This window comes from Hippoglossus stenolepis, chromosome 20 (genome assembly GCF_022539355.2).
Source record: "Hippoglossus stenolepis isolate QCI-W04-F060 chromosome 20, HSTE1.2, whole genome shotgun sequence".
Classification (NCBI taxonomy): Eukaryota; Metazoa; Chordata; class Actinopteri; order Pleuronectiformes; family Pleuronectidae; genus Hippoglossus; species Hippoglossus stenolepis.
The window spans coordinates 6,673,051-6,696,566 of NC_061502.1; the positions used below are offsets into that span (position 1 = coordinate 6,673,051).

The 23,516-nt window shown below is 41.6% G+C and overlaps 1 protein-coding gene across 1 annotated transcript; it reads left to right on the forward strand.

The window, feature by feature from the left end:
* The first annotated feature begins 11,219 nt into the window (after positions 1-11,219).
* On the forward strand, positions 11,220-20,377 carry tbx18 (T-box transcription factor 18). The gene is made up of 8 exons (XM_035144568.2): positions 11,220-11,689; positions 13,100-13,262; positions 13,547-13,648; positions 15,068-15,239; positions 15,651-15,818; positions 16,704-16,768; positions 18,115-18,209; positions 18,734-20,377. Exons 1-8 carry the CDS (start codon positions 11,455-11,457, stop codon positions 19,270-19,272), a joined length of 1,539 nt encoding a protein of 512 aa, XP_035000459.1. The 5' UTR covers positions 11,220-11,454; the 3' UTR covers positions 19,273-20,377.
* The last annotated feature ends 3,139 nt before the right edge of the window (positions 20,378-23,516 follow it).

A 23,516-nucleotide genomic window follows, 5' to 3' on the forward strand; every position in this document is an offset into this window, starting at 1 on the left:
ACACTTTTAAATCGTATTATTCTATCCAATTTTTATTCCTCATTTTAACCCTGATATTATTTGTAAATAATAAAAATAAGAACAAGATAGATGGGAATTATGATCCGCACAGCACTGCTAATACCCATCTATCATGGACTGTAATTAGCGTTTATGGGACTTATATGGGACTAATATCTTTGACATAGTGATACATTTCATGTGATATATATGCTATGTATTTTGAAAAGCACTGAAAATTTGAAGTTCATCGTTAAGTACACAAACCGTGAGCAGGCTTTCTCAGATTGAAGGATGACCTTATTAAATTTGTCCACACTGTTACAATGTGGTAAAAATCTTGAAATCAAACATGAAAACAAACATGCATCACCTTGGTGTCCTGGCGAGACGTCAGCAGGTGTGATCAGCGCCGTCCAGCTGCATCCTCCTCTGGTGGGGGGGTGGGGGGTGGGGGCTGGCGACTTCCTCACTGCCTCATTAACAAATCATAAAATCCTCACATGGTCGTGTGTTCAGATGGTCAGTTCATGTGAAAAGATGAAAGGCTGGGAGTGTTGGCCAACTGATGATGAGTACAGTTAAACGCTGAACGCACTAACAAGTCGACTGAGTCAAAATGTGTATGTTCTGGAGCAATTAGCGGGTTTGAGTGAACGACTGCCAGTTTCTCAGCTGGTGCACAGGAAGAATAAAGTCAACAAGTCTTCATTTTCTCAAATATATGAGCGATAAATGGATGCACAGATGGGCTGATAAATAGTTGTAAAAATGTATAAAAGAATGAGTTTTAGCTTTTGCCCCCTCCATCCCTTCCTCGTTTATCGATCCACTCCTTCATCGTACAACACTGTACCAGTATAGAATAGACTAGGAATGTAATAATAACAGTATCCCACTGTATAAATATCAGGCCAAACCATATTCCTTGTAAATTCGTCAGCTTTAATCAAATTTTTCTGTTGGTGAATGCAAACCATTTATTTGCCGCCTTCTCCATTCACAACCTGTTAGAAGCAGTCAACATCTTTGGAGTTTATTTGGAGCCGCAATGACACGTGGCAGTTTTGTAGGGATGAAAAATATCCCCCCAGCCCTTAATATACGGTGAAACCCTATAGTGGTGAATTCTGAATGTGTATAAAACACATACACACATGTGCGCTCGCGACAAGGCTATAATATGTTTGGACAGAGCAGGATGCCAGGCAGTGCCCGTTAAAGGCTCTAATGTGGCGGTGGTTTCATGGTGGTTGGCACAGATCAGCAGGAAGAGGGCAAAAAGAGGGATATAAAAAAAACGAGGGAGTGATGGGGTAAGAGGGAGGGAGGGAGGGAGGTCTGGAAATGGAAGGGAAAGAGCAAGAGCAAGCTAAAGAAAGAGGGCTATAGTTACAGAGGCACACCACAGGCATCAAACAGTGGTAGATGTATGAATTCTCTTTCTCTCTCACTCGCGCTGTGTCCTCACTTCATCCCTCTCTTTCTCCCCCCTTTCTCTCCCTCTGGGGGAACGGCCCATTCACAGTATGGTCCCAGGGTGATCAGAGTGGACCCTGCCCTCTCTCGCTCCGCTGTCACTCTCTCCTGCTCTTTCATCCTGTCTTTTCTTGATGGATCAAAACAGTCATACTTCCGCAGAACTCGCCTTTTATTAATCAGACCTCAGCGCAGTGTGTCAGGGGGGAGAGTGACGCACGGGGGTTTGTGAGTGTGAAATGTGCTTAGTGAACAGACACACACGCACATGAGTAAAGAAGCAAGAACATGCAACTGACCGCTGACAAATGCCTAAGGGTGTTTCATATTTCCTTTTCTGCAAAGCAGGCCATCGCATGAAAGGCCAGAGTCGTGTCTGAGTATGTGTCAAAGAGAAAGAGAGAGAATAATGAAAGAGAAAAAGAAATTAGCGAGACAAATGATTTGACTGTACCACACAACCTCCTTTTCTCGATCATTCATAAAGCCTCTCTCTTCCTCCCATCTCCCTCTCCCATCTCCCTCTCCCTCTCCCTCACGCACGCACGCACGCACGCAGCACGCACGCACGCCGCACGCACGCCAGACACACACGCACGCACACACGCACGCACACACACACACACACACACACACACACACACACACACACACACACACACACACACACACACACACCAGCTCACAAGCAGAGCGGAGCGGATATTCTGGGTGGTGTTATTCCAGGTGTGGAGTCGTTGAGGTCTCCATGCTGTGACCCTGTTATCCTGGGAAGAAGGAGAGTATTAGAGGCATGCCGGGAGAGGAAGAGACTCTATATCAAAAACACATTTTGCCCCGAGGCTGTATCACTGCAGCTATATGACTACAAACACAGGCATGTGCTCATGCAGATATAAAAGTATATATACATATATATATACACAAACACGCACAGATGTTTGTACTTCAAAGCAGACAGACACTTGAAATACATACATTACACAAATATAAATACTGTATCAACCATCAACAGGTTGACCAGTACATTTCATTAAAAACTCAAAACACACACTTGTTTTTGTTGAGTCCAGAAAATCGTTTGTTGAAAATCGTTCTTTTCTATTTGCCGACTTAAAGTTATATTCTATTAAGCAAGTTACTTGTCACTTTAAAATTTGAAAGACTGTTCTCTTCTCTGTGGTACAGAAACATCACACACCATGTGACATGTTCTGAAATTATTGTATGAAATATAATTGTTCATAATAACTAATACATTATCTGAATCTGATGTATAACCCAGAGTAGGGAGGTTTTACCATTTGCGTTAACTGGATGTAACATTTCCTTTTTTGCAAATTTCTTAGCAGAACAAATACCAAGTCTAAAACTGGTAATTAACAGCCGTAGTATTTATGTCATCATCAAGTTAGGTTTTATTTTTGTTTCCATTCCAGTAAATGCATTTTATGTTTTAATCCATATCTGTATATTATAAATTATGTTTTGTTGATCATTTAAAATGTTTATTGCCACCACAACTATTAAGGATTCCCGTGGGCTCAATGTGTTTAAGAAGCAGAATAACACCATGTAAAATAAAAAAAAGGAACATGTAGGATATATCCTTGATTCTGTATTTCCTGCTCTTGACGTTGTGTTTGTCCTCAAAAGTTACTCTACTTACTGCATTGTAGATAGAGGAAAGTTGGCTTTGCATTGTATTACATTACATTATTTGATAAATAGTTTGATAAACAAGAGTCCTGGTCAAACCTTTACTGTCCCGAGAACCAGACAGCTACTCAATTATCATAATCATGTTAGGTGTATCAAATATGGTTATTTGTAATAAAATCATGAACAGGTACTAATTTATATAAGACCAACAACAAATGGTCTATGGTGTCATATACTGTGTCAATGGTTGTGTATTATTGTGAATCATTGTGCAAAATGCTTCCTGAAAGCTTTGATATCCTGACTCCAGATTTAGAGTTGGTTCTTTCTCCCCGTAATTAAAACAGAGTGATTACAACCAATTAAAGGCTCAAACAGGCTAAAAAATAGTGACGGGCACCAGTGAGGATGCAGAAAATACTGACATTTTTTATAATAGGATATATAAAGAAATAAAATGTCATATATAATGTACATATATATGTTTTGTGCAATCTTTAACACAGACATTCCTTAAATAGAGAAATATAACAACATTCCTCAAATCTGCAGTAAATGGTAGTTGGCGCTGGCCAACTATCACGTTGGATGTAGGCAGGGAGGAAAGACGGGCTTACTGGACGCCTTCACCACCAAATTCTAACGACTTCGTTCTTTGATTAAAAAAAAACGCCTAAACGGTTCCAGTTGAGCGAGAGAGAAAGAGAAAAGAAATAAAACTCCAACATCTAAGAGATGAAAATAACCGTTGTTCTCCAGTTTTAAGAGGCACGTGTGCTGGGGTTGGCCTGAGACTTCAGTTACGAGCTGCAGATGTTTGTATGGTTTTTTATGATTGTTGTTATTTTCAAATTGCGGCGTTTCCGTGATGAGTTTGCACTCGTTAGGAGAGTGTGTGCGCTTGCATGTTAGTGTGGGTGAATGAGACAGAAACATCTGAAGAAGAGGTCTGGAGAACTTAACCATAGTTCTATTGTCTGTGCTTTTAGCAGCTCATCATGCAGTCTGATCACAGGAAACTACAGCGGCTATTATCACAATGATAGACTACACACTCACATACACAAACGCACACACTCACCTGTGAATTGAAGAATTGCCTGGCAGTGAACAATAGGGGGTGATCAAAACCTCCGTGCACACAATCCTGCTTTCTAATGACCTCATGCACACACACACACACACACACACACACGGCTTAGATCGACTCTTCATGTGGTTTCAAGGGTTATGAGAGGAGAAAATGTTTTCACCTCTTCTTCGCTGGATGGAGAAAGCCATAAAAACAACACCTGCTTGCTTGTTCTCTGTCCATCATGTCTGCCACTCCTCCTTCTGTCTTTGAAGAGAGAGAGAGAGAGAACAAAAAGAGGAGGTGAGGTAATGAGATAAGTTGTTTTGTTGTCGTGCCACAAAATAAAACACATCACACAGGCATTTTTAGCCCGTTCTCACCCATAGCATCTTGGGTGTAATGCTCGGGTCTACTCCGCCAAGTCCAAGCAGCTTTAACCAGTATAGGCCACCCTGCCCCTTCATCTCCAAATCATCCAGATGATGAGGTTATGACACTGAGAGTGGAGCGTCTTCTGGGCACAGAACTGGTTTTACAGTTTGTTCAGTGCCAACCAATGTAAACAACACTTCTGCAAATTGACTCCGTGTTGTAATTAATGGAGCTTTAGACCAGCATGAGAAATGTAAGGGTGTCTCCTGCTGATTCGGGTACATGAGACTGGAGCCAGACCGGCAGAGTGTTTGACCTCTGCTGACCTAAGTTCAAAGTTACTTATTTACAACACTGCTGCATAAAGCATTGGAGAGATTATCAGGAAAGACTCCTAACATCGTTTAAATTTCCTCATTTATATACAAAACCCAACCCTGGGTAGTCTTTTTGGTTCCTCACCCAACATAGATGCTGGAGATTAATCAACAGACATATTCTTAATTTAAACAAAACCTATTTTGACCATAAAGGCACTTTTTTTCTCTTATAAATCTGCCAAGGTATATGTTTTCACCCCTGTCAGTTTCAAGTGTGTGTGCTTGCATGTTAGTGTGGATGAAAGAGACAGAAACATCTGAAGAAGAGGTCTGGAGAACTTAATTAACCATAGTTCTAATGTCTGTGCTTTTAGCAGCTCATCATGCAGTCTGATCACAGAGAACTAAAGCGGCTATTATCACAATGATAGACTACACACTCACATACACACTCACCTATGAATTGAAGAATTGTCTGGCAGTGAACAATAGGGGGTGATCAAAACCTCCGTGCACACAATCCTGCTTTTTAATGACCTCATGCACACACACACACACACACACACACACACACACACACACACACACACACACACACACACACACACACACACACACACACACACACGGCTTAGATCGACTCTTCATGTGGTTTCAAGGGTTATGAGAGGAGAAAATGTTTTCACCTCTTCTTCGCTGGATGGAGAAAGCCATAAAAACAACACCTGCTTGCTTGTTCATCTGTTGGTTGGTTTGTATATTTGTATTTTTATATTTGTTGGATTGAATACAAGATTACGCAAAACAACTGAACGGATTCCCATGCAACTTGGTAAAAGGATGTGGTATGGGTCAGGGAAGAACATGTTAATTTCTGGTGCAGATTTATCATTGTCTTTAGCATTGTGAGATATGGTGTTTTTTTGCCATTTTCACATATTTCCCAGGGAATAATGAATGGATGTTGATGAAAGAAAATCTGAGTGTATACAATTTGGTGTGACTTGATTGGATTCAAGGGGTGTTGGGCTGTGGTGGAGGTATGTGCCACTAAGTCCCACTCTGTGATTCTTGTTGCAGCAAGAGACCAACGCATTTTGCAGTCATTTTTAACCACAACACCAAAATAAGTTGTATAAAATTGCATGTTTGCATTGAGCTGACAATGAGGTTGTTAGTTGGATCAATAATGAGCCTGATCCAGAACACGACTGAACAGAAGTCCTCTCATCTGCTGATACACACACACACACACACACACACACACACACACATGCACAGTATCACTAACCATACACCCCAGTGAAGCTGAAGACAAAAGCCTCTCCTTTTGTTTACTTGACATTGTTTAAAGGTTGTAGTTTGTGATGCTGCTGAGACATTTGCATTTAACTCAATATGGAATATACTACTTGATATAACTAGGGTGGACAAAACAGCATCATATGTCCGTTCAAAGCAATACAGATCAACAACACAAACTGCAACCTCCAAAATGACGATATAATATATGACTTGTTGTTGGATTGCATTAGTTTCAGCCAGATGTACCTAATAAATTGTCAACTGAGTGTACACCTATGCAGAATAAAAGCTTGTAAAAGAGGGTGAATGGTTCCTGCCTATGCCAACCCTTAACTCTAATGACTCCTATAAACACTTAACAATAGTTAACTATGACAAGAAATACTTGATTCGTGAAATTCATAAAGTGGTGAGAGAGAAAAAAGAGTATCACTTTCTTTAAAGGTTGTTTATTCTCCACAATGAAACATTATATACCTGTTAAGTGACTTGTGAAATAACATGTTCCATCGTGAGTTCAACGTTGCTTCTTCATGAAGTTCACATTAGCACATACATATCTGATTTTAAAGGGAATGCCCTGCACATTTGGCAAAACATTTTTTTTTATCTGATAGATAAAAAAATATAATATATTGGCTGAATGAAAGCTAATTACATTTCTCTGCTATTCCTTTGCATACAGCTGTCACCTATAGTATATCTAAACATTTATGGATAGAGGAGATGTCTCCTTTGCATTGATCATCAAGACTTATATCTGCAGTGAATAGTAGAATCAATCATCCTAAATGTATTTCAGTTTGATCTCTTCAAAATAATGATGAGATATAGGCCATGTAATGACAGGCAACAACCTGGCTCGGCTCAGCAAAGCATTTTTGATCGGGGGAATAAGAGGATGAATCCAACACAAGTCCAGTGCTTACAGGCTGTAACTCAGAGCTGCACGGAGCTTGAGTCATCTGTGTGTCTCCCTCTCTGTCTGTGTATGTCTTTGTGCGTGAGTGTGCATGTGTGCATGCATGTGCATGTGCATGCGCTCATGTGTACAAGACATGCTATGGCAGCCAGTGCAGGAGTTCAACTTGAATAACATCCGCGGCGCAAAGAGGCCCGAATAAACGGCATCAAGACCAGAACCGGCTCGTAAAAAAATTCAATAAATGTCTTAGATCCATCAATTTCTATCAAGCATGTCAGTAAATACCAGGTTTTCAATGGAAGGTTAACTTTATGAAAGGGAGCAGGGGTCACTTCACTTGGATGATGAGTGACTCTCAGCCAGCATAAGCAGGATATGCTCATTTGCTCTGCAGCGCTGGCAAACTGCAGATCGGCATGGAGTTCAAGTTATGACTTTCCCCAGTGGAGCCATACGGAGGATCCGGCGGTTCTGGTCTGGGATTCACCCTCCCAGGACGAGCAGCAGGGGCCCTGAGGGACTCCTGAATCTGCAGCGAGGCAGATGGACGAAGCTGGACATTGCATTTTTCTTTATCGGGATATGATTGTATGAAATGCAAACTCCGGAGAAAGTCCGGACACAATTGTGCGGACATTCTCCCTGGAGTTCATGTCTGAAAACAGCTCTAGTTGCTTTCCCCAGGTTTGCCTCAGGAAATATCAAATCAAACTGTGCAAGGTATCAATCCTAAAATCTTTTTTAAAAAAACACTATGTAACCATTGAATGTAGGTCTCTCTCTTTCTCTCTCTCTCACACACACACACCCCTTCATGCCACTTCCGCCATAAAAGCCCTGGCAGTGATCCACGTGCCCATTAGCAGGCGCTAAATAACTGTTAACAATGTATTACCCAGACTCCCCTGCACCGCCACTTCTCCCCTGCCCTGCGTCCCTTCAAAGCTCCCAGGTAATTATGTCAAAGGTTTTTAATAAACAGCCTATTCAGTGCGCAGTGGGTTACGCCTCCTTCACTGTTACTAAATGAGAGTTTTGAAACGATACTCGTTCAGAGGAACTGGCCTCCGATTGGTTGAATTAGGAACAAAGCTGTGAAAAAAAAAGTCAACACGCAGGTAAACGCGCACACATTAAGGCTGATTCAAAACTAATCCTTTATGGATAACCTATCGTTTGAGTAAATTATACAAGTTATTATTATTATTATAGTTTTTTTCCAGTTGGATTTAATTTATGAATGACCCATGCTTTATTATTCAATATCCCAACATTTGTGGTTTAAGACTAAATCACGCATTAATTAATCAAAACAGCAGTTCGAGCCAATTGGAGTGATGCAGCATCTTACGCGCAGTTTCATGAATGGAAATAGGAAGCTCGCGCTGGCAAAATGTGTACAGTAATTACATACAAAAAATAACTACTTAAATGTCAGTGCGATAATAAATGCTGCGGGCCTGTGCCGAGCTTTACGGTTTTCAAAATTAGAGACAACGTGGCAAGAAATAACAGAATAATGTGATAAATAAAACAAATTCAAGGCCCGAGAATTGTTTTCAGCTTCTTCTGTTTTCATTACGAGCTGCCAGACATTCAACAGAGTTTCCCACTATTTCTTTTTACAGCCAATGCATGTGCACAGTCAGACTGTGAGTCATGGCCTGAAAGACAGAAAGAAATAAAACAAATAGCCTCTGTGTTTTACAGATAAACTTATTCCACAACCCCGCTGCTGCAAAAGGCTTTGACTTCCTTGGACACGAGCCCCGTTCAACTAACTGTGTTTCCAGAAGTTAGGGAACCAGGCTGTGTGAGGCAAATTGCAATTGGAGTCATTATTGAAGTTTTCCACATTTTAGCGAGTCAAATTGATTTTATTTTATGTTTATATTGTGTACCAATATTCCCGGACAGTTACACTGTGGTTGTTGATTTTTTTCTCAGAGTAAATCATTATTAGGTTAAGAGATATTAAAGAGGCTACACCGACGGCAGATGGCACAGTGATCTATAAGATGCACGGACCAGTGCACCTGCTAACGAAAAGACTAGAGAATTACAATAAAAACGGTGTCATTCACAAACAGCCTGTACATGTGTCTGCAAGCAAAATGTATTTCTAGGTGAAGACTGATTATAATGTTAAAGAATATTAATTAATATTCATATTTTGTTATTATTATTATTTTATGAATGAAACAATGCCAAATAATATCTATGAGGTTATACAGGCCTGTGTGTTCTGCTGCAGAAGCCATTTATCCAGATGATTAAAAGGCAATGATAGATCAATGTTCATGCAATATTGGATAATTATTGTACGCTATTTATTAGTTACTGTATGTTAGTTAATTGCAAAACACAATTTTTGTTATTACTATTATCATATGAGACACTTTTGAATTGATTTTATTTGATATTATACAAATCCTGATAAGTTCGATTTTTTGTATGATGGTCCGTACAGTAATTGCTTTTTTTGAAACTCTAAAATTGTACGTAACACCAGGTAAAAATTATGCTTGCAACTCAACCTTTTTCACATTGATTATGTGTGAAAATAAATTAATAAATAATTAACTAAAATAGTATTAAATTGTGATAAAAATGTCCCTTGGTGTGTAGGCTCATTGTAAAACAGAAATTGTTGAAATGTCATTAAAAAAAGACATATGTCATTTTTAAAAACCCACGGGAAACACATGTCTTTTGATCTGACAACCCACGGGGAGCATCACTTACGGAGTTTACACCAATAACCGATGGCGACGGACAAACCACGAGAGGCCTTCAGCTTTACACAGAGGTCTGAGTGGAGGAGGTGGTCACCAAGGCAACAAGGACCATTTAAAAACACAATAAAATGCTGACTGTTAAAATTGAGGTTCCAGCAGGTTAATTAATTCACTTCTTATTAATGATACAAATGTTGCATATTAAACTCATATCAAACGCACAGAAGCACGACCGCACTGTCTTGTTTATTTAGCTTCTCCTCCTCCGCGTGTTACAGCCTCCACACGCACGCACCCACACCTACACGCATTCCCCGAGTCCGCACAGTCATCTAGCTGCCATGAAAGTGCACAGGATCATTTCCAAACGTGCACAGAGGGAAAATCCAGCTCATCCCTCAATTCACATTTCTCATATCTGTTTAGATTATTTATTGACTCAAGCGGATTGGGGTCGATCTGTCGCAGGCTTATTTACATTTACATTTACATTTTCACACCAAAACAACAGAGAGAATATTGGCCACAAACGTATTATCATCTAATTTATATGTATTTACATAAACCATGTCTATTTTCCTTAGGCCATTTTCAACATCGCATGGCTTCAGATTTTTTGGGGGGAAATATTTGTGTTATTGCGGTGAAACAGCTGAAATGTTTGAGCACAACAGTCAATGCAGTTGTAGCGTCAATAATGTCATAATGTACAATTATCTATTTTTTAATAAATGTTTGTATTAATAATTTGTTTATGATTTATTCCTCGTTGCTTTATCATGAAACAGAGATAATGTTGTGGACGAATGGGTCTGCTGTTTGAATAAATTGGGATTCTGACATAGGAATGACAGATGCTACGTGAAAAAGTTTGGATAACGCATTAATCATTTAGTTCAAATATTCGAAATCAGTAAAATACACAAAAAGTAAAAATTACACAAAATGAACGTTTTCCTTCTAGGCCGACGACCATATAGAGCAGCCCAGAAGCCTATAACATATTTTGGTAACGCCCAGTCTAATGGTGATCGCATGCACGAACACATTCTGAGGTCAGTCACTCTTCATGTTGCAGGATGATGGCTGCAGCGGGGACTCATGTAAAGCATGTAGGGTCGCTGTGTGAAAATGCGCACAATGCCACAGAGGGATGCTCCTCGCGCTCCTCCGCCCGAAGACATGATTCATTCTCGAGCTCCACTTTGACCACATAAGGCGGCACGAGCGGGCCCCACAGCAGGCGGGACCAGGGGGATAGTTCCGGGGGGCTGTGACCACTTGTGATTGGTTGCCCCGAGCTGTGATTGACAGGTCGCCTTCCCCGGCGCTCCTCTAAGCTCCAAGTAGTTGACACTCTCCAAAAGTGCGCACGGCTCTCACGGATAACGGAGACAGCGATACATCTCCTCCCGGCTCCCCGCGCTCCCTCTGCTGTCCCGGCCGGAGGACGGAGACGCAGACCCGCTCAGAGCTCCAGACTGTCCCCGTGGATTCTCTTATTTTTCCGTTTTGAACTTTTCTTGCTCCCTGCAAACTCGTGACGCCGCCTCGCTCTGTCACGACCCCGAGAGAGACATGGCAGAAAAGCGGCGGTCCCCGTGCGCACTGAGCGTCAAGGCGCACGCCTTCTCCGTGGAAGCGCTGATCGGAGCGGAGAAGAGGCGCAGGACGGACGGAGACGATGCTGTGTCCCCCGGCTACGAGGACGGGACCGATGTCTCTGATCTGAACGGGAGCCCGGTGCCGAGGGCTGACAGAGCGTGCACCAAGGAGCAGGGCAGCGAGGCTGAGTGTGCGAGTGACGGATCCCGTAAGTAAACATCAACAAATAAAAACAATCATAGCAAACAGAATTATTAAAATGACTTCGTCGCCTGGTGGAAATTGGCCTTTAAATGAGGCAACATTACCAAATCAGTTGTAACCACTAAAAAGGTCAAATAAATATTTTTAAAATGTCTATCTGTTATGTATTATGTAATTTCCCAATATGAGCTGTAGCTTTTTATATCTTACCTTTAAAATTAGACCATGCACATTTGTTGTCATATTATTATTCTCAGGGGGAAATTAAACTTGCATTTATAGCAACTTGCACATTTCCCTTCCACAATGAGAAGCACAGTTCTTTGTACCAGGCCTGCGCACTTCCCTCTGTTTACAGCACATGGAAACCTCAGTAATAATCGTGGCTGAAAAGATGCAGATCGTGAAGTAAAACCAGGACAGGCTACATGGTCAGAGCCGCACAGTGGAAATGTGATATCATATCACGGCCCTGCTCTTGTAAATATGAGCGTGACTAATGTGAGACGCTTTATGAGTTTTGTTGCAATCATAAACACGCCAATTAGCAGCGTATAAAGGCAGAGAGACTCCCCCGGTACGAGGATCCTGAGAGGTCTGCAGCAGAGGATAAACCGACTGGCTCTGACGAATTAGGATTTAAAAAATCCGCTGCAAATTGTAAAATGCCCCTTGGCTGGGGGGGGTTTGCCTCTGTGTTACAGTTTGGCTCGTTAGGCCCAAGTCGAATGTGCATAAATTTCCATTACTCGGTGAGGCCATGTGTTGAGCAGCCCAAATAACAAAAGCAGTGAGACACATAAACTCTAGTGGAGTGTCTAAACGTATTCTCTCTATATTAAAACTGATTTAAACCCAAGGACTTCATTATGGAAATCATTATGAAAACCATTGCTGTTCTGTGACGGACGCAGCTAGATTTCTAATATATGATGGTGTATATATTCAGTAATAAGTGCAGAGTACCTTAGTCTTAAGAGACATATATTTTCTTTCAGCCTTTTAGGGCACCAGAATTCAACATGAACACAATTATAGGTCTACTTAAAACATTTTACCTGCTTGAAATAATAACTGCAGTGAAATAAATTGTGTAGTAAAATTAGTCGTTTTTTTCGTATGGCTGCTGAAAATAGTCATTGCAAAATGACTGCTGCAATAACTCATATTCATATATAGACTATAGGCCTAAATGTGAATTGATGGAGTTTAAAACATCTTCTGTCCAGTATATATATCATAGCCCTGCTGTAATGTGTGTGTGTTTAAAATGTTCTGTATTCAAACTTGTGTATTTTCTACGAATCACACAACAAAAGCACGTTCGCCTTGTAGGAGAATAATTCTTGGTTTTGGGTGATTTGTTGTGTTTGTATCCAAACGTGTCATAATCTCTCGCCTCTTTCCGGTGCAGCGGAGAGCGAGGACGCGCTTCTGGAGAGCCCGCAGCCCGCGGCTGTGTGCACGGCGCCGGTCACAGCCACCGGAGACGAGGCCCGCGTGGACCTGCAGGGATCGGACCTGTGGAAGCGGTTCCACGAGATTGGCACGGAGATGATCATCACCAAGGCTGGACGGTGAGAAGGAGATCATATTGAAATCCGTAGTTCAATGCGCGAAATAATGCTCAGACATGAACTTTGCTTTAGAAAGAATAATATTATTATACTTTGGAAAATTAAAATATGCATACAATAAAAAAAATAAAAAATAAATTTAAATCTGAAAAGAATAAATTAGACTAGACAATAATTTAAGAGTTATAAATAAGGCAAATCACCTGGTAATCATTAAAAATAATCACAATTTTTACTGTTGTTAAATGATTGTGTATAGATGATTTATTTGGTTTCCTTGTCAGGCGGATGTTCCCCGCAATGCGTGTGAAGATCACGGGCTTGGACCCACACCAGCAGTATTACATAGCCATGGATATAATCCCCGTGGACAACAAACGATACAGGTAAGAAAGCACGCACACACGCGCGCTCACACTGCGCAGTGCAAGCCAACGCAAACAGGGATGACAGAAACATGCACTCTGTCACTTTCAGGGCTTTAAAATTGACATTTAAATGGCCGCAGCTGCAAGTAAATATCATGAAGCTTTTATTGGTGGCAGATAACTTCGCATGCACGTCCTGCAGCAACGGGGATGTTGCATGAATGTTCGTCTTAATTTAGACTCACGCTCCTGCATGGGACAACCCTTTTTTTCGTCTTTCAAATGTGCAACCCCAGCTCTCCCTCTCCCTCCACAAATGGCGCCTGGCACCGGTGCTTTGTCACGGTGGTTTTGTCGTCCCTTTTGGAAAAAAGGCCTTTTGGAGGCCTCGCATCTCCACCCTCGAAGGTCAAACCAACAAATGTTTTAATGCACAAGTAAACAGCGCGCAACTGCGATGGCACAAATGCAGCCAAGTCTTCGCATGCCATACACAGTGGCTCTGTCATTTGTAAAGGCGTTTTTAGCAGTATGGTGGAGTAATTGCCTTTCATAGGAACATGCAGTCGCTCTGATAAGATATTGCATCTGAGCATAAAGGTTTGTGCACGCACAGTTCAGACCAGGCAGAGTCTGAAGCTTTAATCCCGACACAGCAGGTGATGATAGCTAAAGGTCATTGAAGATATAACCTATAACCTGCGATGTGCATGTTTCATCGTTTTAACTTGTGACATAGTCAATGACAAATAACCGTAGTAAAAAAGGATTGGACTATACTTGAGATATGCACGATTTTGGGACTTGGCAGGGCCATTTTTTTTAACATCTTAAAATAAATGTTGCAATAAGTGTTGCAAAAGAGAAAGGATGTTTAATTGATTGTGTTTATTATTCCCCTGTTAATAGGGCTTTTTTGGTCTTGTTGAGGGTTAAGGACAGGGGATGTCCCACCTTGTTAAGCCCTATGAGACAAATTGTGATTTGTGAATATGGGCTATGCACATCAAATGTGATTGAATTTGATTTATTATCTATATTCAAGGGATTTATCTGTATTATTATTACCAATATTATTGATGAACTTCATCTGTATTTTAACTATTTGTTTTGTGGTTGTGCAGCACTTTTAACTTTTTGTTGAAAACTGCAAATAGGTATTATTACTTTACTTGAAGGTTGAATGAGTCAGATAGGTTATCTGCAGTCAAATTAGAGTATAGGCCAATCAGATATCAAACAAGAGTTAAATAATACATGATCTCAATCTTTAAAAAACCCTCACATGGATTACCTATAATTATTATTGATGACAATTTATCACCAGTCATGTTTCTTGCTAAATCCTGCTGTTGTGGGAAGTGAAACGAGCAGCTATAAAATTGCAACCCTGTGACATTATGCTCCCTTTTTAAATCCCTGTGTGTTTTTGTGAAGGTATGTGTACCACAGCTCCAAGTGGATGGTAGCGGGGAATGCGGACTCCCCTGTGCCGCCCAGAGTGTACATTCACCCGGACTCCCCGGCCTCAGGAGAGACGTGGATGCGTCAGGTGGTCAGCTTCGACAAACTCAAACTGACCAACAATGAGCTCGATGACCAGGGACACGTAAGTGCCCCGACAGAGCCTTCAAACATATCCCTTTGTTATTATAGGCTATGTTTATAATATTCATATTGTCACACTTTAATCTTTCTTTAATTTCAAACTTGGATTAGATTTTTCTAATGGGTTTGCTCATTTTAAACATGTTATTATTATTATCATCAAAAAGTCAAATTTTACAAGACAATAAAAGACGCCAACTGTATTTTTGTGCAGCATTCTCCTAATTATTGCACGTACAATATTTTTAAGTAAAAAGTGTGTGTGTTTCTTTGTGTGTGCATGCATCTAGCATCTCTTTTCCCACTTATGTGCATGTTCATTATCCAATAATCATGTTTTATAGTTGTAAACGATCTTAAATTGTGTTAAAGTAATTTCAAATTAAAAGAGTAATTTTCTCTTCTTGTTCAGATCATTCTACACTCCATGCACAAGTACCAGCCGCGGGTCCATGTGATCCGAAAAGAGTGTGGAGAGGAGCTCTCCCCAGTGAGAGCCGTTCCTGCTGGGGCAGGCACTCGCACCCTCTCCTTCCCTGAGACTGTGTTCACCACAGTCACAGCATATCAGAATCAACAGGTAGCACAACTCACGTCAACATGACTTACATTTCCCCTTTAAAACAAAACTTAAATCATTTTTGTATTGTTTGGTGGCAATGTCTCATAAGGTTGAAAATACACTTCTGCTACACTGTTCTCTTTAGCTATACTTTCCAGACAGAACAGGACTACACAATTTTGGAATAAGAAACAGTTTCAATTTCTGCATGATATTAATTTTATGATTTTCACCTTGGTCTGGTTTGCATTTTAAGAACAGTCCACATGCATGACTGTGTGTGTGTGTGTGTGTGTGTGTGTGTGTGTGTGTGTGTGTGTGTGTGTGTGTGTGTGTGTGTGTGTGTGTGTGTGTGTGTGTGTGTGTGTGTGTGTGTGTGTGTGTCTGTTTGTCTGTTTGTTTCTTACAAAACACAGGCCTCCAGTTCATTAATTTGTTCTAAAGGGAGTTGTACTTACCAACTGTTTCATATTTTCTGGATTTCCCCCACAAATTTGTCATCTCTGGGAAAATAACGTTTTTGTATTCTTGCACTGGACCAGTCAAAATGAGCTTTGAAGTAGTTAGTTGGGATTGTCTGACCCTACAATGACGGCTGGAGTCGGAACATGGTGGCGATGCCTATAAAAGTCCCTTTGGACGTGGGTCACAGAGCTGGGCCTTAAACACCACCCACAGCCTGAGCAGCCCCACAGACATTAACCGACACGAATGCTCACACATTCACAAATTCACATGTAAGTGCAGGGAAATAGTAGAACACATGCAAACAAGTGGCACAATAAAGAGCTAACTATGCCCATGAATGTATTTATTAATAGATGATTTCCACTCTACTGTTACAATGGACTTTGTGCAAACTAAATGTTTGGAAATAATCAAGACTTTTATTTTGCCTTTCAGATAACAAGGCTGAAAATTGACAGAAACCCATTTGCCAAAGGCTTCAGAGACTCTGGCAGAAACCGGTGAGTTAATTTCAACCACAGAGATTTTCACATTATCTACTGCATTAGGGATAATGTGGGATGCATTGCTGCATTATATTCTGGCTTCTTTGTGGTTTTTGTCACGGATATTTCAGTCTGTTTTAATGGGGAGCAAAGCTGTTTTTTTTGTAAAAAAATGTTTTAATGGAAAATGTGCTATGGCTCCCCATTAAATCTGTGCTAACTGGCAGAAAAGAAAAATACTTATGTGGCATACATTATTATGGTTTCATCGTATTAATTGGTGATGCATTTTCTTTTAAATGTGCTAACTTTAAAGCCACGTTAATTCCGACAATCGCATAGTTAGAGGCACATGCTCTGACGGGGAAAAATCTAACCTCAACTGCAAACCTAAATGGAGCGTCAGATTCCAGCCTGCCTCGTAACATAAACATCAACAGCAAAATAATAAAAGTCAAGAGTCTCCTGAAGAAAATCTGTATAAACACATTTCTAAACATATATAAACACAGCATTAAAACAACACGGCAGTAAAACTCCAACAGTCTCCAAACAGCTACTCCCCTGAGGCCTCATAGAAATCATTAGAGAGGAGAGGAGAGCAATGGGGGCGAGCAGGAGAGAGGGGAGGAGAGGGAACGTATGGGACAGAGCGTTAGGAAGGTAAAGAACGGCCAACGGGATAACCGAGGGGCCGTGACTGCTGACCCTATAAAAGTAAACCTCAGGAAGGCCGAAAAAAATCTTCCCCTTAAATATTACAGGAAGAGTTAAACAGTTTGCTAAATAAACTTCGGCTCTGATAGGCGACTCTGGTGCACACCAGAGTCGCTCCAGGCAGCTTGTCTAAATTATCACCGTGGCTACAACCCCGCGGGGGGGAGGACTTTTATCCTCACGCTAACGAGGGGTAACAGAGCACTTGCATTACTCCGCCACAGCAACCTTCTGCCCCACCTAGAGGAGGAGGGCGACGCAGATTTGGGGGGAAGGGGAGTCCCACCTCATAAATCCTTGCTGCGGCTTCCTGCTCCTTCGTCCTGATTCGCCCGTAAAAGCCGTGTGAAAGCAATTACCTCAGAGCACCCGGCTGGCGGCAGCCAATCGCAACACGGCGTTTATGCCCCTCATTACCTGCAGTCTCCATGGAGATGGAGAGTGAGGCCCCACAGACTAAGATGGCCGCCAGGTGTTTGGCGTAATGTAAGACCACGAAAGCATGCTGGGAACAAGCAGCTGCAGCTGCATCAGTGACTACACAGAGTGCAGGACTGGAATTTCCGATCCAAATGATTCTGTGATGATTTGTCTGTGATTCTGATGTATGTGTGTTAACGAGTGCATTTGTGTGTGTTCTGCAGGATGGGTCTGGAGGCTTTGGTCGAGTCTTATGCATTCTGGCGTCCTTCTCTGCGAACGCTCACATTTGAAGACATCCCTGGCATGGCCAAGCAAGGTAGAGTGAACTAACACTAGTGTTCTAGATACTGAGGACAAGTCAATTTATACATGGTAATAATTGTTATGCAAAAAGTAGTTTCCCTTGTCAAAGTCACTCTGTATGTTCAACTGTCCACCATTTACCTTCAAACAAGAGGTTTTGCTAAGTTGTCATAATACTTTAATACTTTTTGCCTCTGAGTGCTAACAGTCACATTGCATAATCATCACTACCATCTGCAATCTGATGCCTAACCAAAAGACAATGTTCCAGCCATCGCATTAGAGGGGTGTGATTTACGTGTTCAATAATGCAGTATGACCCTAGATGATATAAAAATGTAAATGGCCATTTATAGGAAAACGGTTCCTCACTCGATAGATAGACTAATACCTTATCTCAGGGCATCATTTCATTCTAACAGTTGATTCGTGTATCTGTAGTTGATTTAAGCATTGAAGCCAATGACCAACTCTGAGTGGTGGATGTGGTGGATGTGTTGATTTCATTCTTCTGTTTCTCTGGCTCTGTTTCTGTAGGAATCCCAGGAGCTCATGGAGGGGTCGGAGCAACATCTCACTTGCTCTCCACGTCCCCATGCTCCTCACCTTTCCAAGTTTGCCCTCTCAGCCCACCTGACTACACCTGCAGTCGACCTACACACCCCCTCCATCGGTTCAGCAACGCCCACGAGCCATACCCACCTCCCAGAGGTCCATCGGCGTATGACGGTGAAGGATTCTGTACCCTGCCTCTTCCTGCTTCTCAACTTGGCTATCTATCCAACCACAACCCGCAGGGTTACGCTGGTCTTCGCCTCCACACACCGCCCTACAGCCTGTACGGTTACACATTCCCTCCATCACCGCGCCTCGCTGCCAGCCCTGATAAAATGGCTGCTGCAACTGCCAATCATCAGAGTCCCTTCCTTGGCTCGTCTCCTAGTGGGACTCTAACGGACAGTCTGGGTGTGCTCAGTGGAGGACAGCAGGGCTTTTTGTTTGACTCTCGGACTTTAGGACTAGCAGGTACCCAACCAGGAGGTGGGGCCTCACAGGTCACTGCCCACATGGGCTGATTTTGATACTGGACGTCTAGGTTGTCACGAAAACAATATGACACCCTGGAATGGGTGTAAGTTGCTTTTGGTTGAGACAGTTCTACAAATTAATCATCCATGTGCTGAACAGGCATTGAGCTGAAGTGGACAAAGAGAAGATTGACAGATCGAGCTATTGTTTCTGTGAGCATGCAAGCTTGTCAAAGCTCCTTTAACTGCATGTGCAGCTGCAGTGTTCACTAAACGAAGAAATATCCTGCAGCTTTGATTAAGGAGTCCAAGCAATGCAACTCAGCGACTGAACTGGGACTGAATATGGATAGGGCCGACAGAGAGCTGGCCCAGACACTCAAAGCAAGCACTTCAACCCCTGGCAGGAGGCCCTGAAGCAGTATTATACTCACACAGCATTCTGCACGGCCTCTATGATCTCCCCTACTTTGAAAGGAGTAACTGAACACTATTTTTTAACTTTCTTTTTAAAGAGATATTTCGACTGATTTCCTTTAGTCAATTAAATTATCTGTCTCAGTAAATGCCTGCCAGTGTTCTTGATCAATTCTTTGAATTAAAAACAAATCCACTTAGTAATATGCACTACAGACAGGGTCTTTTCACCACTCAGACTGAAACCAACAAAAAACTTCACCAGGAGCCTGTCACATACTAACATGATGACATCACTGCCATAAGAAACCAAGGGAGATATGTCTGTGACAGTTATGGACTGACAAGGTTAAAGCTGTGGGAGAGCGACCGATGACGGACCGATCTATAAATTCTATGTCTGGTTTGACAGATGATGCAGCTGTTTGGAAGTCAGGCTGAAGAACGTCTTTCCTTATGTGACACAGATGTAACTGCACATGATGGCTCTGTATATAGCGGGGTGGAGAGGAGAGATGTGTATATAAAAGGCTGTGTGACCCTTCGCACTTAGAAACCCCAACGCACCTGCTTCTGCTCTTTAGACTGGGTCAGGTACAGCCAGCCCTGAACTTGACTGAAAAGCTTTTTTGTTTCTTTGCAAATATGGGATATATCGGCACGCTGTTTGGCCGAGGACATTAACGTGATCTTTGACCTTTTTGAGCCAAATAAAATATATCTATTCATAAGACAATGTTTATATGTAGCCTGATCAATATTTTCTAATTTAACTGATTTCAGATGGTGTAGTGACAATTATAAGTGTATGTGAATTTTTTGCACATATTGTTTCACTAAAGTAATCACAATATTTCCATGTGAAAACAACATATGCTCATGTATTTGCTGGGTCGCTTTTTGTTAGTGTGTGTTTGTCTGTGTGTGTGTGTGTGTGTGTGTGTGTGTGTGTGTGTGTGTGTGTGTGTGTGTGTGTGTGTGTGTGTGTGTGTGTGTGTGTGTGTGTGTGTGTGTGTGTGGGTGAGGCTATAGATGCCAGACAAATGAAAAATACCACAGGAGACAAAAACAGTTCCCAGGCACATGTAAACACACACACACACACACACACACACACAAAATTAAATATTTATTGTGTAATGGCCATACAAATTAAACTTATAACTACACATCCGCTGAACTGACTAGTCACATGATTTACATGACACGTTTTGGTTTGGTTAGTCAACACAATTGTTTGGTGGTTAAGAATTGGTTTTAAGGTCAGAATTAGATTTATGTTAGGGTTAGGCATTTCCATGGTTAGGACATTTAAATGTGATGTTTAAGGTTAGGTAATTATATCAATGAGTTTCCTCACAACCATATAAAGACCAGCATGCACGTGTGTGGTGTGGTGTGTGTGTGTGTGTGTGTGTGTGTGTGTGTGCGTGCGTGCGTGCGTGCGTGCGTGCGCGTGTGTGTGTGTGTGTGTGGTTGAACAGGTGGTTGAGTTGTCAGCGAGTGTGTGACCTCACAGTCTCAAAGTTCATGTCGATCCCTGAGAATGGACCCCCCCCCCTCCTCAACCCAAATTCATACTACTCTGCTGAAAGCACAAGCCAAGACTTTTCAGAGAGCTGCCACTCAAACTTTGGAATTTGAACCTATTTTAACACCTGAACAAGCACACTCACCAAAGTCTACGAAAAAAACAAGACAAAAACAGAGAAACCTCTGGATCCGTCAAAACCATTTATTCTGTACATTGGTTCTCAATATCGGATTTGAAAATGATAAGTCATTCACAACACACTGGCTACTATCATATTTGGTATTGAAGGGGCTTTGTAATAAACCTACAAAAATAAGAATGAGATAAAACAGAAGACTGCACTCTATGAAGCTGCTCTATAAGTCTCAGTAATTAATTTCAGATAAACTCAAAACAAAACACATTAACAGTCCTGGAGCCGACAAACACAGTAGTTAGTTTCCTCAGTTAGTTTAGCACCACCATTACCAAAAATAGGCCACATACTTTCTTGATCCAAATATATGGTGGCACCACAAAATATGAAACTGAATCTTCTGCATTTTAAAGATGCAGGTCATTTTTTCTTGTGGGCTCTGCGCAATTAAAATTCTCATGACACGAATCTTGATATATATTCCAACGTGGTGGAGCTGCCCTTGTTCTTAAACTGCAAAGTAGATCTGTTGATCTGCAGCTCCTAACTGAATTCTCACAAACAGATTTTTCACCTTCCCCAATTATTCATCTCAATATTTGCTGAGTCTCTCCTCTCTCCTGCCACCCACTTCCTCTTCAGCTCCTCTGCCCCCCAGCCTCAGGTGTCTACTAAGGAGAGGAACACATGTGAGGAGGGAGAGGAGGGGAGAGAGGACGGAAGCGGGGGGAGGAGAGCTTATTTTAGAACCCAGGAATGATTGGCTTGTTGTTTCTGAGTGACAGGGGATGGGACCCCTGCCTGGTGCATCCGTACCACACACACAGACGCACACACAGTGCAATGGAGACAGAAACATGCATATTGTAACACAAAAGCACAAATGGCTCAGTGTTCTTCTTGCTTTTACATCCTTTAAAAACTTGGTAGACGTTCTAACTGAAAGATAAAAGTTTAAAACTGCGGAACAGACATGCTCATATATTCAAGCGACACACTCCAGCATGGTGTCAGTGTTCCAGTGATTCCCGGCTGAGGTGGGGACATTAACACTTGTGTACGACCAGGTGCCGACGTGACAGAACTGTCACGCTATCCTCCTGGAGGGGGAGGACGGGAGGAGGTGGAAAAGGAGGGCAGGGAGCAGAGAGCAGGAGCAGCATGTGTGTGTTCACGATTTGTACAACGTTTGTTTTCTTTATCGGTGACTCTGGGCATTTTTAGGATGATATTCAAACTTAAATCAGAATTAAAATGTGCACTCAAACAAGAGTCTTCCTTATGATGTCCCACTAATCCAAACTGGCAGAACCATATGGATGTCAGTGCCATGGGTAATATTTCAGTGCATCTGTCACACTAACTTTGGAATTTATGTAAGGATGGAAACTTTAGTGTGAAGGTGGCGAAAGAGAAAAGGTCAGTAGGTCGCCACAGTCAGTGCAATTCATCCCCTGGAGACGAGAAAGATTCCCATCACATTTAATGTCAACCTTACCATGACGTGGCTGTACTATAGCTTGTAAACAACTTTGCCCAAAGGCGGCTTTTTTAGGGATATCTAAACTTTAAATTATATAATAATAATAATTAAATCAATAATCAGCCTACAGCAAAAGTGAGAATTTATTGTAGAACTCAAAATGGATCAAAATGGTGGACAAACAAACAGAACAAATACAACTACTATTGCCACCCTAAGTCCTCATCATCTTCCATACATCCATACACTTATTTACTTCCTACACCACTGTACTTTTCAAAGTACTTTTTTATACATTTAAATTAAATAACAAAAATTAACAAAGAGACACAACATTAATCCCAAACAACAAGAAACAAACAAAAACTTGATCATCCCAAAAAGAAAGGCCTCTTTCTAACGCAGGACATTCATCCACTTTAAATGTAAAATGATGCATTGCCGAACTGCATCGTGGTTCTGTCGTGTCACTCTCTGTACGGCAGCAGTTGAGAAGAGCTCAAATTTCCATGCGGCAACAGAGGCACCAGCCAATTAAAACGGGTTTAAGCAAATACTCAAGCACAGGCGCTAGCCAATCAAATCGTAAGAGGAGGCAAAGACAGCTGCCTAGTGTGTGTTCATCTGGTTGTGGATTTTATTTCCCTGCGTACTTTTCTTTAGCGTTGAATTAATAGCTAGCATGGCATGTTAGCATAAGGCCAGCTATGTTATATGTACCA

Coding starts and splice junctions, on each gene's coding strand:
- tbx18 (XM_035144568.2), top strand. CDS start 11,455: ATGGCAGAAAAGCGGCGGTCCCCGTGCGCACTGAGCGTCAAGGCGCAC. Junction 13,263..13,546: donor ATCATCACCAAGGCTGGACG/GTGAGAAGGAGA, acceptor TTTCCTTGTCAG/GCGGATGTTCCCCGCAATGC. Junction 18,210..18,733: donor CCCTGGCATGGCCAAGCAAG/GTAGAGTGAACT, acceptor CTGTTTCTGTAG/GAATCCCAGGAGCTCATGGA.